The sequence below is a fragment of the Meriones unguiculatus genome, chromosome 7 (genome assembly GCF_030254825.1).
Source record: "Meriones unguiculatus strain TT.TT164.6M chromosome 7, Bangor_MerUng_6.1, whole genome shotgun sequence".
Classification (NCBI taxonomy): domain Eukaryota; kingdom Metazoa; phylum Chordata; class Mammalia; order Rodentia; family Muridae; genus Meriones; species Meriones unguiculatus.
In genome coordinates, this window is record NC_083355.1 from 11,876,732 (window position 1) to 11,893,640 (window position 16,909).

Consider the following 16,909-nt stretch of genomic DNA (forward strand, 5'->3'; position numbering starts at 1 on the left):
CCCACATGATACGATGTCAATACTATGTTCTAAATGACCGTACAGACTATCTCCATTTTGCTTTCACCAAGTTCAAGTGTTTGCAGAGCTCATGCATTACTGAAAAAGGAGAATTCATAATTGGGTTTTCCTAGTAGACGGAGACATATCAAATATTCCCATTTACTTTACCCCCGCCAGGACTGGGTGATTTTGTTGTTGTTGTTTTTCAAATGACTGTCCTTGAATTACCTAAAATGAGTCTTATCTTCCCTTTTACTACTGCCTCTGCTATGTTGCACAGATTAAGGTTGGACAATATTAGTATCAACGCATCTAGTTCCTCTCTCTGAAATACACATTTTTTTGTCTCGTGAATATTCATGAAGCAGCAAACATATACTACATAAGAAGTTTGTTTTTAGAGACAGTGCTAGATAAAAATGACTTTATCTTACTCTTTCTTAATGTTAGCTTGCATCTGAATGAAACATGTGATCCAGAGACTATAACATCACTGGTCAAAAAGCACATTCCTGACGCCAGACTGACTGCAAAAAGTGAAGAAAAACTGGTCTATATCTTGCCCCTGGAGAGGACAAACAAATTTCCAGGTAATCCTGAACAAGTTATGTGGTAGAAGGAAGCTTTGTGAGTTTGTTCAGATAGCTAAATGGTCATGCAAAACGCTTAAACATATTGTTAAAATGCTAAACATCAACAGTGCATGAAGGGACCATGTCTGACATGTGGTTGCTTTGTTGTTTCCCTACCTCTGAGATACCAGGAAGCAGGATGTGCCACCAGAAGGCAAAGAGAATAGGTGCTGTTGTTTCAAATCATGATCCACCCGTAGGTCAGAATACCAGAAATGGCAGTGTTTTTTCTTTCAAGGATCATTTCGTCATAATAGAAGACACAATAGGAGTACCGCATGTATTTGGGAGGAGTTGGAGCAGAGAGCTGGGCAGTAAATATGATTGAAATCCATTGTATACATGTATGGAATCTTCAAATGATAAGTAAAATTTCATATATTTAAAAAGGGAAGAAATAAACTCATCTTGGAAACAGGGATGCGGTTTTCATCTTAGATGTACACGTGACGCATTTGAGATACATCATCATTCTGAAGATGAAATCTTCATGAAGATTGAACAGTATGGTTTACTTGACCATCTCTTAAAATGCATTCTGAAGTACCGCATCATTTAAATGAAAAGTGGAAAGTGGATTTAAGAAACTCACTTATTTTGCTTTAGCATATAATTATGATAACTTCAGTTATCAGAATCACTTAAACATTCTTAAAATGGCCTGCTAATCTTTTACATGGATGGACCCTATTTCAGTACATTTTTGTAATTCTCATATCAGATTTAGAAGGAAAAGGAGGAAAGAAGGGAGTGAGGGAAGGAGAGAAAAGGGGATAGGAGGAATAGGAAGAGAGAGCATATAAACAGATTGAATGTCTTCCAGGGAAAACACAAAGGCATCCTGTACATTCAGTCTACTCTGTCCTTTTCATAATTTGTACTTTTCACAGAGTTCACAGAAATTACTTATTTTTTTAAATGTCAGTGTCTTTGCATTTGTTATTATGGTTTCTTAACTAATCTTAACCTAAAATAATAAATATTTATCCTCTCGTTATTATTCTTTAATCAAAGTTTAGAATTAAACACCCTCACAAGAGAATTGAACACGGAATGAAAGGGGTTAGAGTGCTTGTTACTCTTCCAGGGTACCCAAGTTCACTTCCCTGCACCCATATTAAGCAGCTCATAACTACCTGTTGCTACAGCTGCAGGAGGCATCTTTTGGCCTATATGGTGAAACACACACATGCACACACACACACACACACACACACACACACACACACACATACACACATATACACACACACACATTCACACATACACCACTAATAATTCGAGAGAGAAAAACAATATATCCTTAATGTGTGTATGAATGTTTTGCCTCCATGCATATCTGTGTACCATGTGCATCCATGTTGCTCCTAGAAGCCAGAAGAGGGTATGAGGTCCCCCAGACCTGGAGTTACAAGTGTCTGTGAGCTGTCATGTGGGTGCTGGGAACAGAACCTGAGGCCTCTTCAAGAGCAGCAACTATTCTTAACTACTGAATTGTCTCTCCAACCTCTGGAATTAAAAAATTTAAACACAACAATCAATTTTTTAAAAACCGAGTAGTTTTTTAAATACAGAAGCATAAATGTTGATGTTGTACCTCGATGCTGAAGAAACCCATGGAAACTAATATAGTCTATAGATAGGTTTTTACAAGTATGTGAACACTGATATAAGTTTATGATAAAAGTACGTGTAGCTTGTGATCAATATTTTCTTATTTTGAAAGATATCATTATCTCACTATAAGTTATATGGTAATATGCTTTTGTTCTTTTATCTATCTATCTATCTATCTATCTATCTATCTATTTATTTTAATTTATTCACTTTGTATCCCTGCTGTGGCCCCTCCCTCATCTCCTCCCAGTCCCACCCTCCCTTCCTCTTCTCTCCTATGCCCCTCCCCTAGTCCCCTAGTCCATTGATTGGTAGGGGAGGACCTCCTCCCCTTCTAGTTGACCATAGCCTATCAGGTTTCATCAGGACTTACTGCATCACTTCCTCTATGGACTGGTAAGGCTGCACCTCCCAGGAGGAGGTGGTCAAAGAGCCAGACACTGAGTTCATGTCAAAGACAGCCCCTGTTCCCCTTACTAGGGAACCCACTTGGAAACTGAGCAGCCTATATGTAATCCAATTAAAAAATAGGGTACAGAGCTAAACAAAGAATTCTCAACAGAGGAATATCTAAAGGCAGAGAAACACTTAAAGAAATGCTTAACATCCTTAGTTATCCAGGAAATGCAAATCAAAAGGACTCTGAGATTCCACCTCATTACCCATCAGAATGGCTAAGATAAAAAACTCAAGGGATGATGCATGCTGGAGAGGGTGTGGAGAAAGGGGAACCCTCCTCCATTGCTGGTGGGAGTGTAACCTTCTACAACCACTTTGGAAATCAATCCGGTGCTTTCTTAGAAAATTAGGAATAGTGCTACCTTAAGATCCAGCTATATCACTCCTGGGCATATATACCCAAAAGATCCCCCACCATTCAGTAAAGACATTTGCCCATCCATTTTCATAGCAGCTGTATTTGTAATAGCCAGAATGTGGAAACAACCTAGATGTCCCTCAGCTGAGGAATGGATACAGAAAGTGTGGTTTATTTACACAATGAAATATTACTCAGCAATTAAAAACAAGGAAATCATGAAATTTTCAGGCAAATGGTGGGAACTAGAAAAGGTCACCACCCTGAGTGAGGTAACCCAATTGCTTTTGTTCTTATTTTCAGACCTTTACAGGGATCTTGATAGGTGTTCTGACCAAGGCATTGAGAATTATGGTGTTTCCATAACAACGCTGAATGAGGTATTCCTGAAATTAGAAGGGAAGGCAGTGACTGATGAATCAGGTATGGAAGGGAGCTTTGAATGAGATGATGATATGCATGACTGTGTTGGCACCAGCCTTGGGAAAACTTGAAGTAAATGAGAAATACAGATGTATAGAAGATGACAATGTACTATTCTAGGTCCTCATAGAATAGACGATAATTATGAAGTGTCATGATATCTGAACATAAGAAGCTGTGGGGGAGAGAAACTTAGAAACAATGTTGGGAATTACTTTTCTTGGACTTTTATTCTGGTGCTTTCAGGATTCCATTGCTGCCCTAAGGCCTGCTGTCAGTTTGTCAGTCCTTGGGGAGCTCTTTCTTAATGACGGTCTCTGAGACATTTCTTTGTTGTGCATATTAATCTTACTGTGTTGGCTTTTTATCTGCCTTTATATTTCATTCTGTTGCCTTTGGCTCTTTATGTATCAGCCAAACATCTTAATCAATCCATTTTTTCCTCTTTTCATTTCATATTTGGTACATAGGTTAGTGTGTATGCTTTTTAAAATCAATGAATTTATTCATTTATTTTTGAGAGTGTCTCTGAGTAGCTCTGGCTGTCCTGGAGCTTGCTTTCTAGATCAGGCCGGCCTTGAACTCACAGAGATCTGGTTGGCTCTGCCCACCGAGTGCTGGGATTAAAGACAGGTACCACCACACTCCGCTGCACACTTCTATTTTTCAGTATTATGTTAGGCAAGGGCTGTACGACTGCCTCTTACCCAGTCCTTAGCTTGTAAAGATTTTACAAGTTTCTGGAAATCTTATTTGTCCTAGGTTTCTATTAAAAAGAAGTGTAGCTTTATCTATCTAGGTTTTAAAATGTGGCTGTATAAAGTTTTTTATGTCTACCATCTTTACGTTCTCGAAGGGCAGGAAGGGCCTCTGTATGTGTTAGCTTTGTCACCTTGGCCAGAAACATTAAGTAATTTATCTCTTGCCACAAGGAAACATCTGTATAGGTTTATTTTTATGTGTTTCCTAGAATCTGTCATAGAAAGCTGCACATGTCTTTTAAAAAATTACAATATTTCTCTTTTATTCTCGCAAATGGTTTTGCTTCTTTTCCATTTCCTCAGTAGCTGCCATGTAATATAACCATGGATTAGATTGCATATTTGCTCCCAACACTAAAGCTGGAACTTGCTGTTGAGTAAACGGTTGTGAGGAAAGTTAAGCAGTGCACAATAAACTGGCATCTTATAGGTGACCGTATGTTTCAGATGCTGGAATTGGTGGGCAGTTACAGAGCAATGGGCCAGAAGATGTGGGAAGCCCTGTTGAGCTGGAGGGAGTGCTGTCCCTAGATCCAGCAGGAAGCACAGTGAGCGGCATGGCACTGTGGAGGCAGCAGCTCTGTGCAATTGCAAAGGTTCGCTTCCTCACACTCAAGAAAGAAAGGAAAAGCCTGGTGACCCTGTGAGTACCTAGTCTCTGGATGGCTGAGAGCACAATGTGAAAAACAGAATAAATTACAGTTATTGCATTTTATTTAAAATACCTGCCCTTAGCACGCCTGTAATCCCAGCATTTGGGGAGTCGAGAGGCAGGTGGAGTTCAAGGCCAGCCTGGTTTGCAAAATGAATCCAGGACAGACAAGGCTGCACAGAGAAACCCTGTCTTGAGGTGTGTGTGGGGGGATGAGGACCTGTCCTTGGGATATGTAATAAAAAATATAAAGTTTGGGATTATTTTAATCGCACACAGATTTTGTCCTTACCGAAGACCGCATTCTCTGTTTTCTCAAGACACCAGAATCTCCTAGCACTTTCCATAGTATTATATGAGAAGAAGGGTAGAGGGAGAGAGGCAGATTATATATAGTTATACAGATAGATAGATGATACATAGATGATTGATAGATACATAGACCCATAGATGATTATAGATGATAGATAGGTAATAGATAGGTAGATAGATAGATACATAGGTAGGTAGGTAGATAGATAGATAAATGGATGATAGACAGGAATTATTTTAAGGAATTGCCTTCACTACCATGTGGCTTGGAAACTGAAATTCATGACAGATCAGCATCCTGAAACTCAGGTTATTGTCAGTATTCCTGCCACAGGCCGGGTACCAGGCTCTGCGCGTCTCTCATTTAACTTCCCAACGGCATCTAGTGCCTGTTGTACAAACCCCCTGTTGTAACAAACTTACCTCATTGATAAGTGCTGCCTCCAGGGCCAAACCTAACTCTACACTCAGAAGGTTTCCCAAGCCCTCCTGCACACAGTCCTCTTGTTTAATGTTTGCACATGTTAAAATAAACGAGACGTGTACTTGTATCGTCTTTCTATTACTGTAATAAAACACCTGAGGCGACATGCTTATTAAGAAGAAATATGCTCTGCTTCACAGTCAAGTAGGTTCCCGTCCAAGACCAGGGTGACCCAGGTGTCTGAGTTCATAGTCACATTTAAGGACGTACCCCAGAACCTACGTTTTATACTCCTTTACACCATCTTACCTACTTCTGGCTCCCTCTCCTGCAATCTTCCCCAAGTGTTAGAGGAGGTGCTGTCAGTGACTTGTTTGGGGATGGGCCCACATCCTGTGCAGCCATGAATCTCTACACTCACCATTTGTCATTTGCAAGGAGGGGGCTTCTCTGACAAAGGCTGAGGTCATTCTCAGTTACAGAGCGAATTCAGGGCCTTCCTGGATGACATGATACCCTTTCTAAAACAGAAATCAAGGAGTCAGAATCAGCGACTTGGAAGGCCCACATGAAATGTCGCAAGCAGGAGTAGGTAATGCTTGCTATACCATTGCATTTTAGAAGGAAGAAGGAGGAGGAAGCAACATGATTTGAGCATCCCCTATGCCTGGGTTTTGACAACTATCCATAATCTACTGAAACCTAGAACCCCACAAAAGTTGCTGTAGGTTATTAATTATTACTGTTCTAATATTTATTTCCCCCCACATAGGTCATTGCTTTTTGGCATTAGCATCCTCCCCCAACTTTTGGAATATCTAGTCTATGAGCTATACCACAAAAGCTACGCGTGGGGACTGTCTCCAAGTATGTATTTCCTCTCACCAGGACAGCCGCCACAGGATCCTCTGACCCACTTGCTCATCATCAATAAAACGGGTAAACATCCAAGCACACTTTTTTGGGGGTGTGGCAGAGCAAATAGGAACAAAAAAAAATAGTTTCTGTTTATTTTAGAAAACGTTTGGCCAAACAGAAAGTTAATTACAAACCCCTCCCCACAAATGTAGAGTTTGTTTTAGAAACACATTTGTTGAAGTTTATGCGAATGCTAGGGCTTTTACCAAAACAACCAGAGAGGTCTTAGAAAGAGCAGAGTGTTGGCTGGTCTTTGAGATCTTACCCAATCATTCTGGGCTATATCAATTCCTATATTGCTGGGGTCTGAGAACAAAATTCTCCAAATTCATAAGAAGATCAAAACCAACAACATCAAAGATCATACTGCTGGTTTGTTAATTGTGGTTTTGTTTTTACTTTTATTTTTTGTGCTGCTGGGTTTTGAACCCAGTGTCTCGTGAATTCTAGGAAGTGTTCTACTACTGAGTTATACTCCTAGACATTATATAATACTAGAAATACTAATAAAGTTTAGACTGTATGTAAAGAATCTTTATCACACACATGATTAACATAATGGATTTTTGTCCTCAGCCTTTTAAGGCTATCTGCAGGCAATAATGACATGCCTTGAGTTATGTCTTTTAATTGTTTTGTTGGTTTTTGTACTAGTTGACTTACCTTTGCTTTCTTTGATTTGCCTTCATGGTAGGCTCAAGCATCGATAACTTTGTGCATTCACTAAGACAGCAGAGCATAGCATTAGACATGGATGCCCTGGGGACCAGAAATGGTACGGACGAGGCAACATACAATGGCGCTATCACGGTGCTGGGTAACGGAAAGGTATGTTAGCCTCTGGTGGCTGTGTTCACCAAAGGTGGATTGTGGAGCAACAATTCGAATAGCTCAAATTAACTGACACGAAAGACTGACTTAATACAAATGAGATTCTCCCCATTTTTGTAAGAGAAGCTCAGCTGTAATTACATGCTTGCTGGCTCCAATATGACCATCAAGGAATTTAACAGTAGTTTAAAATTTTTATCAGTTAAATCCTGTTTTGTTAGTTATTTTAAACTGTATTATAAGTGGAGCTGAAGTTAACTACTCAGTTTAGATTAGGACTTGAATTTCAGTCTGCTGCATCTCTGTACCGCTCACTCACTCATATCTCTTGCTTAGATTCTTGGAGGTTTTTTTAGTATAATATTTTAATCAGTTCTTTGAGAATTTCATAAATTATATTTTGATCATATTCTGCTAATCCTTTGCCCCTCTATCCATGCAACTTCAAGTTCTATGTATGTATGTATGTATGTATGTATGGTATGTATCTACTATCTATCTATCTATCTTTCTATTTCTCAACTACCCATCAGGTCCAGTTTGAATCTCCTACCTACTCTTGGGTATAGGGCCTGCTTTAGAGTATGGTTGACCTACCAGGTATCATACCCTTAAAGAAAACTGACTTTTCCTATCCCAGCAGCTATCTAATGGGAATAGCTCTTCAACTAGGAGTGGAACTCCCACTCCATGCTGAGATTTCTTCTGGCTTGAGTTTGCATGGATTTTTGTGCAGGCTGTCACAACTACAGTTCACGTGTGTACTATACCTGTTGTGTTCAGAAAACACCTTCTCCTTGTCATCCTTCACCTCTTTTCTTACAAACTTTCTCTCCTCCCCCCCTTCCTTGAAGATTATTCAGCCCTTTAGGGGAGAGTATCTGATAAGATGTTTCATTTAGAGCCAAGAACTTCACAGTCTCATAGTCTCTGCACATTGACTATGGTTAATTTTGACCATTGACTATTGTTAATTTCCACCTACTGCAAGAAGTTTCTTTGATAAGGGTTTGAGAGAGGCACTAATTTATGGATATAGCATATCCAGCTAAATCATTAGAAGTCAATATAATACTGTGTTCATTTAGCAGAAAAATTGTAGTACTTTCCCTTGTAGGGTCGGTGACCTATCTAGCCACAGGTTCTTGTTCCTGATAACAGTGCCAGGTCAGAGAGCCATTTATGGGGTGGGTCTTAAATCCAGTCAGGGTGGTTGGTAGCCCCTAACATTCATGCCACGATTGCTACTAAACATCACTTGATTTATTTAACTCTGTGAGATTCTGGGCACAGAGAGTCATGAGGTTGGTGTTTGGAGGTGGTGGTGTAGAAATCCATATCAAAGTGCTGAATTCCTTTCAGTTATGTTGGAAATTTAAATAACACAGATAATGGCAATGTTGCTTTTCTGCTCTTGTTTTTAACTATAGAATCAGTGATTTCAATTATTTTCTAACATAATCTGCCATTAAGTTTTACAGTTGTTTTATGAGAATTAAGAAATATTCATTATATTTTAGGATCTCAGGTTTTCAATAGCATGTAATGCCAAAAGGCTAAACTGCTTTCCAGTCCTCATGGATATCATTAGTAATGGACTGCTTGGAATTTTTAATTCTTCAGAACGCATTCAGACGGACAGAAGCACGTTTTTTGAAGTAAGTAAATGAAGACCTGGGATGTTTTTAAGAATGTAATGCAAGAAAAAAAATCATAACAATTTTTATGAACTAATGATAATATTTATATATGATATTATATATCATATATAAACGCACTGCTTGGCTACGATTATAAAAAAGTATAAACAGTACGGCTTGGGGGCAATGAGATTGCAGGAAACTCAGCTAATTGGAAAATCTTTGGCATGGAACCCTGATGGTGGGACATAGCTCAATAGCAGAAGTTTTCAGTGTTTGACTATGCATCCTTCTCAGAAAGATCAACTTGATTTTTGTAGTCCTTATGCAGTATTTCACAGAGTGTAAAAACAAAACAAAACAAACAAAACCTCACCACAAGGATTTCTGCTGTGGTAAGTGTGGCCAATGTGTGCACCTGGCTCACTTAATTAAGGCAGCATAAGGGCAGAAAATGAGGCACGAATATGTAGGCAATTTGCTCAAAATCTATAGTTCTTATCGTTATTGCTGTTAGTACCGTTTTGCTTGGACATGCATTAAAAGAAGACTTCAGCACAGAACTTTCACCTTTGATAAGATTAGAGTGATTATAACCACAGGAATAGTTCTTGTTTTAAAGGTAACTATTATGTAAAGTTTCAAAGACATTAACAGACAATTTAATAACCTCCCACATTTACAAGCCAATTAAATTATTATAATACATAGCCTTAAGATTATTTTGAATTAAATTTAAGATCCAATCATTTATCTATACATATTTTACTGTATATGTCTGTCAAAGAAAAGAGTCACTGTGGTCGATAAGATGGTTCAGTTGGTTAAAGTGTTTGTGCCAAGCCTGATGTCCTGAGTTCAATCCCCTGTGACCCACAAGGAGAGAACTCTTAAAAGTTATTCTCTGCACACACACACACACACACACACACACACACACACACACACACACACATTTTTCTTTTATAAAGAGCCTTTTTAGAACAACTACAATATTCCTATCTCATGTAAAGGCAGTTCCTCAATTACATCAAATACCACATTTCTTTGACTGTCTTATTTAAGATATGCTGTCCATGTGTGCTTACATCCTCTAAGAGTGTGTAGATCAGGGAAAGGGTTGTACTTCAACTCTTCCATTTTACCTTGCTGTGTTGAATTTCTTTTGCCTTAGAAAATGATGCTTTTCTAGATCCCAACATTTGCCTGCGAATTTCATGATTTCCTTGTTTTTAATTGCTGAGTAGTATTCCATTGTGTAAAAGTACCACAATTTCTGTATCCATTCCTCCGTTGATGGACATCTGGGTTGTTTCCAGGTTCTGGCTATTACGAATAAAGCTGCTACAAACATGGATAAGCTAGGGTCAGATGGAAGTGAAGGAGGACCTCCCCTATCAGTGGACTTGGAAAGGGGCAGGGAGGAAATGAGGGAGGGAGGGTAGTATTGGGAAGGAATGAAGGAGGGGGCTACAGCTGGAATACAAAGTAAATAACCTGTGATTAATATAAAAAAATAAAAATTATAAAAAAAGAAAAGAAAATGATGCCATGAGCCTATTCCATTGTTTTTAAAATCACTTTGTTATTAAGAATGTGCCAGCTCTTGGGACTTTTTTCCTCATGTTGGGTTGCCAGGTCCAACTTTGATATGATTGTTTTTGCTCCGTCTCATATTTCATTTTGCATACTTAATTGTTATCTCTTAGAAGCCTGTTCTAATGAGAGACAGAAAGGAGATAGATCCAGTGGGGAGGAGCAGAAAGAGGAGGAACTATCATCACAATATATTGTATGAGAAAAGAACCCGTTTTCAATATAAGGTGGAAAAAGGAAAACATTCATCAAACAAATTTCAGAGTTTTGTTCAGTTCAAATGCTACAGTGTTAACTTGTGGCATAAAGAGACGTGGGTGGAGATGAAAATTTTGCTTTGCTATTTCATTTTCTTTACAAAAATTTGTCACCTTGTCCCAGCCCTAACACCTCTTTCCTTTTCTGATGCCACAAGCGTCTAATCCCAGCACTCAGGAGGTAGATTCATGGTTTGATGTCAGTCCAGGCTATATTGTGAGACTTTGTCTTGAAAAATTAATGAAATAAATAAGATAGACATCAAATTAAACAAATAAGATAGACACTAACCACACACACACAAAATACTAACTACTAGCTGAGATGACCTTAGATTTATATGTAGATAAATTTAGAATGTGGTTAGAAATTAGACTAGTTTAGTGAAGTTGGTTGTGGGTTCTCCTCTAAGAACCATGCCTTTGCTAGTCCTGGGTAGTTGGTTGAGTTTCCAGTACCAGGGATAAGTTGAATGGACGTTAAGTTCAATTGGGCAGCTGTTGGTCACCAACAGGATGTGAGTGGCACTCTTGCATCCTTCGAAGTTTAGCGCCATGCTGGTCATTGTTTTAGTACGTAGGTGTCATAACTGGGTGGAAATATTATCCCCACCCCCTGCTCCTTTGGAAGCTCACATGTCACCTTTGCTACAGTGAAAGCTTGTCCTCGGGTAAACCGCTTTCAGATGACTTATTGTCTAACATTTATGTACTTATTAATTTCTATATGCCAGGTCCCTGAAAATGTTTTGCATTATTCAGAAGCAGAAGAATAACTCTTTATAAATGTTCAACTGAGCAGCTTTGGCACAAGTTTATGAGAATAGAAAATAAAACATCTTTTCCATTTGGTGTTTCAAGAACATTATCTATCTATCTATCTATCAATCTATCTATCTATCTATCTATCTATCTATCTATCTATCTATCTATCTATCTATCTTTCTGTCTGTATCTATCTATAGTCTGTGTGTTTGTAGAAGGAGAGATAGTTAAATATAGGCATAGATATAAATGCTATTGGTGTGTGAAACGCTATTATCTTAGAGTAAGAGATGGGTGCTTCATGCTACAGACGGGACTTTGGGAAGACTGGCTATGAGGGGGTAGCTTAGCTCATTTCTTCAGTTGATATAGTGAAGACAGTACGAATGAACCAGAGGCCTGCTTTCTCTCTGCTCACCATTTCTGCATGGTTTCAGGAGCATATGCTTTATGAGCATGGGTACATGAGCAGTGCATTCTCCTGGATACCAATGGCTGCCAGTCTCACACCTTACATCGCCATGGGCAGCATCCGTGACTACAAAGTAAGAAGTATTAAAGTCTTCAGATATCTTTTGTACCCAGAAAAAAATTTCCTTTGAATCTTATGAACATGGATGTACACCCAGGTAGAAAATCGAAAATGTGTGTTTGCTGCAATGTATAATTGATCATTTCAATAATAGGCTGTCAAAATATTAATGAAATGCATTTTTCTTAGGCAGGAAAAATACCAACAACCAGTAGTAAATGGCAACTTTTAATTATTCTCTGAGACCCATTGTCCTATCTTCCCCCCTTTTCTTTGCACAGCAGACAGCTCATTACTCACATCGCAACACAAAAACAATTTTAACCCAAACCTTTTTCCTGTTTAACAAGTCTGAATAGACACCCATCACTGCCGTATGAATTCTTTCAAGAAGCATATGAACGGCACTTATGCTCATAGGACTTTTCTCATTTGTTAACTGCTTCTTTTCCACTAGGAATGAACACTGTTAAAGGGAATACCTTTTCCTCTAACTTGTACCTAGTCTATTGTTTCTCATGAATCCCATGGATACTGGGTCAGCTTTTATTTTCATATTTTTTTAAAGACTTATTTTAAGTGTAAGAGAGGTTGCCTGCAGGTATGTTATATATCATGTCCATATAGTGTCCGTGCAAGTAAGGAGAGGCTGTCAGATTCCCTGGAACTAGAGTTACTATCACTGCTCAAAGCACCCAAGCATAAGAGTCTGACAGCTGCTGAAGAACCATGCCCAACAGCTTCTCTCTTTTAATCAAATAAAATTAAATATAAAAAAGTGTTTAATAAGGACCTATCATTAACATCAATATTCTTGACAGTACTCAGCAATGCCTAAGTCCTGGATGAACACCCTTAGGAAGAGTTGGGTCGATCTGTGTTTCAACCTGGGATAGTATCAGTCTCTCTTGTGTGGGCTGTGGTGAATGGTAATGTCACTTCCCAAACAAATGCAACAACCACTGAATGGATATAGTAAAAATAGCTGCTGCAATTACACATTTCTAGTTTTCCTGGTCTCAGCTTTTCGGGATTTTTACAAGGATCTTTCTGTTTGTATGTATGTTTGTTTGCTTTTATCAGAAAAAGGTCCTTTCCCAGCTGTGGATTTCAGGCCTTTACCCATCTGCTTACTGGTGTGGACAGGCTCTCGTGGACATTCCCCTGTACTTCCTGATTCTCCTTCTCATGCAAATAATGGACTGTATTTTTAGCCAGGAGGAGATCATATTCCTCATTGAAAACCTGTTAATTCAGGTAAGTGGTAAAGATTTAGTAATGATTACATTTTGGAATGAAGTTTTACTAGACTGTCCTTTCCTTGGGTCAAAGAATTCCCTTTGCAGGTTCTATCTGGGTCACATTGATAAAAGAATTATAAAAGTTACTCTGAAAGGAACTTGAGAATATCTGTTGGGGTAAAATCACATGCAAGCTGGAAATAATATCAGCTGCCAAGAGAGGGGATCTGGAGCAAAGGGAGAGAGAGAGTTAAACTTTAATAGATTACAAGTGAAAAGATAGACCTCGGCGGCTAAGTGAAAACACTGTGAAAAGAGAAAGAATGAGATGAGCAGAGTCCTTGTCCTATTAACCTTTCATTGATAGAACACAAAAACTGTCCCTTTTCAGGGTGGAGAGTTGTTTTGGCATAAAATCAGCTCGAAAGCAGCTCTCTGGGAACGATCGCACACTAATACTATTTGACTTAGCCTTGAAAACCTGTCAGTTTTTCTGGGGGTCTGATATATAACTAACTGCATTAACTACTGGCTTTCATTTAAGTTGTGTTAGCTTTGGGCCAAGAACAACCAACTGGGAACACCGTATATTGTCAGCTTACCCTTTAATGTTGCTCTTGTTTGGCCATTTTGAATCTCCTATCATGAACCTGATTGTTACTTGGAAGCAACCCAAGGATTGTTACTCCCTATTGAAGGGGACAGCAATGTTTTATTGTTTTTTTTTTTAATCTTACTTTAAATTAGTTCTTTCAGACTTTCATACATGTTTTGATTGTATTTACACCCTGCCCTTCAGCTCCTCCCCAATTCACCCACCCAGACTTTGTTAATCCCAATTATGGGAGGAGAAAAACCACCTTCATGATTGAGCAATTAAAGCAAGCTTTATTTTAAAAGTGTACCTGGGACGTGGCACCCTGGACTGTCTCACCCTAAATTGGGGTTTTAGAGAGTAGCCCCAGGCTAGCTTTTTGAGGTCCTTTTACAGCATTATCCTTACAGGGTAATGCTGTAAGATTAACAGAAAACATCTACAGGCACATTTATAGGAGTGAGATAATTGGCTATCAGGAAGAATACAGTGAAAAAGCAAGAATATACATCGTGTAGGTGGAGAGTCACACACCATGGGGTTGGCGGTCACAGGTGTAGATCAAGGTATCCTGAAAAGAAAATATTTTGCAAGCCAAGAGGCAGTCCTACACCATGGGGTCATGAATTCAGCAAGGCAAGGGGCAGTGATGAATCATGAGGTCATAAATTCAGTGCAGGTTAACAATTATATTTTGTAAGGTACATCAAGTTTAGAAAACAGAAATTTAGCTAAAAATGGAGACCTATTTTAGTTGGGTATGGGACAATATGACTCCTGTTCTGAAGGGAAGCCAACATAGCTACTGCTCTGGTTTTATATCTTACTACAAAATGTGCTTGAAGAGTAAATAAATTTAGAAAGAAAAGTAGTATATTTAAATACTTAGACTAAAGCTGAATAGTTCCTTTTGGAAAATAATTTTAAAACTAAGAAAGATAATATTACTGGGTCTGTAGCTTAGCAATGGAGTATCAAGACCAACCTGTGCTACCCAAGTATTTTTACAAGTGTGGTTCTCCACTGGAGATTATGCCACTTACCAGACTACACTCTTAGAAAACACCATCTCTCAGCAGCTCATAATTACCAGTACTCCATGGCTTGGGGTGGAATTGTATGCCTAACCCTATTTCCATGTTGGGATTTAGTCTGCCTTGGGTCTGAACGGATCTGGTGTGTGCTACCAAAACTCCTGTGAGTTCATATGGGCAGCTGCCTGGCTGTGTCCAGAGGTTTCAGCTACCACCTCAGAGTCTTACACTCATTTCACCCCCTCTTCTGCAGTGATGTGTGAGCCTTGAGGGGAGGTGTGGTCCCTTTAGGACTAAGTGTCCTGCCATGTCTCATTCTCTGCCGCTTGGTCACAGTAAATTCTACCAGAGTGGACGCAGGACTAGCCACAGGATTATCATCATGGATTGCTGAGCCATGAATCATCTGAAGGAATGGGCAGGCATGGGAGCGTTAGCAGGCCTTCTGGTGTTGGTCTCCTTGGTTTGCCTGTGGTATATATGCAAGATTAGAGTCTCACAACAGTGTGATGCAGCCATGATCATTCAGGCCTTTACAGCCATTGAAGCAGGACATTCGCCCCAAGCATGGTTGGATACCATAAAAAGCTAAAATGTTACGCTCAGGACGCGAGGCTAAGCACTGCACTCAGGGTCAGCCGCTTTGGACCCAGAGAAGAGCATGTCTGATTGCATGCGGGTTGATACCCCAGGTCCCGCCTCTGAGAAAAAGGTATCGGACGGGTCTGATGCTCTTTGGGTGGATGACACCTAAATGAACATCGGTACAAAGTCCCAATTTATTTCTAATATCAGGGATCAGACCTCTACTCTTGCCTGATGCGTCTAAAACAAAAAGGGGGAACTGTAGAGAGCTGCGGAATGCTGTGCCTTAAAGATGAAGCTTCTCATTAATCGATTATTATTATTATTTTTTTATCAAGCCAAGCCTAGTGCTTGAAAATGTGTTACAAGCAATTTAGACACGTTTTGTTTTGCCTTCTTTTACATTCTTAAAATTTAAAATTCCTTATCTACTAGGGCAGTAGCAACCATCAGTAGGCCGTTCATTTGAGAGGAAACAGATGTGTTGGTATTCCTATCTCAAATGGTGCCTGGAAAGGAGATAGCAGCAGCCCTTTTCATTCCCTTTCTTCCTGCCTAGCATCACCTACCAATATTATTATTATTAATCCAAAGAACTTAAAATTGCCTATACTAGTACTTTAAAGAGTGGAGGGGCAGGTCTGATTACCTTTAAATGGTATTCATCTATGTAACCGGACTGTCTCTGTTTTCAGATCCTGTGCAGTATTGGATATGCGTCATCTCTTGTTTTCCTAACATATGTGATTTCATTCATTTTTCGTAATGGCAGAAAAAATAGTGGCATTTGGTCGTTTTTCTTCTTAATTGTAAGTATGCATCCAATGCTTCTCGTTTTATTTTGGACTCTTTCTTGACCAATCCTAGGAGCATGTATTTTATTTTACTTAAAATTTGTTTTAGACTTATTTTATTTCATAGTATGTATATGAGTGTCTTGCCTGCTTGTGTGGGGGTGTGTACCGCCTGTGTGCCTGGTGCCTGTGGAGTTCAGAAAAGGACAGCAGATTCCATGAAACTGGAGTTGGGGATGGTTGTGGGACACCATGTGTGTGCTAGGAATCAAACCTGGGTCCTCTAGACAAACAGCCAGTGTTCGGAAATGTCTTTCCATCCCCCAAGGAGTACACACTTTAATCATTGTACTAAGCAGAATGGGAAATTAATCATTCTCCCTACAGAGGTCTAGTTGCTCTAAGATATTCATAAATGTATTTAAATTGTAGTATATGTGTGGATGTATATCTACAAAGCTTTAGGAGTCCATGAGGTAG

At 39.2% G+C, this 16,909-nt stretch overlaps 1 protein-coding gene across 5 annotated transcripts in view; it reads left to right on the top strand.

Annotated features, from left to right (window-relative positions):
* LOC110539460 (ATP-binding cassette sub-family A member 9) overlaps window positions 1-16,909 on the top strand; it is an 80,310-nt gene that overhangs the window by 35,791 nt on the left and 27,610 nt on the right. For all 5 annotated transcript variants that reach the window (XM_060386482.1, XM_060386483.1, XM_060386484.1 and 2 more), the window contains 9 exons: window positions 454-593; window positions 3,373-3,492; window positions 4,701-4,896; window positions 6,414-6,580; window positions 7,254-7,387; window positions 8,911-9,048; window positions 12,086-12,193; window positions 13,264-13,437; window positions 16,331-16,444. In XM_060386482.1, coding sequence (XP_060242465.1) covers window positions 454-593; window positions 3,373-3,492; window positions 4,701-4,896; window positions 6,414-6,580; window positions 7,254-7,387; window positions 8,911-9,048; window positions 12,086-12,193; window positions 13,264-13,437; window positions 16,331-16,444 — 1,291 coding nt within the window. The remainder of the gene's footprint in view (window positions 1-453; window positions 594-3,372; window positions 3,493-4,700; window positions 4,897-6,413; window positions 6,581-7,253; window positions 7,388-8,910; window positions 9,049-12,085; window positions 12,194-13,263; window positions 13,438-16,330; window positions 16,445-16,909) is intronic.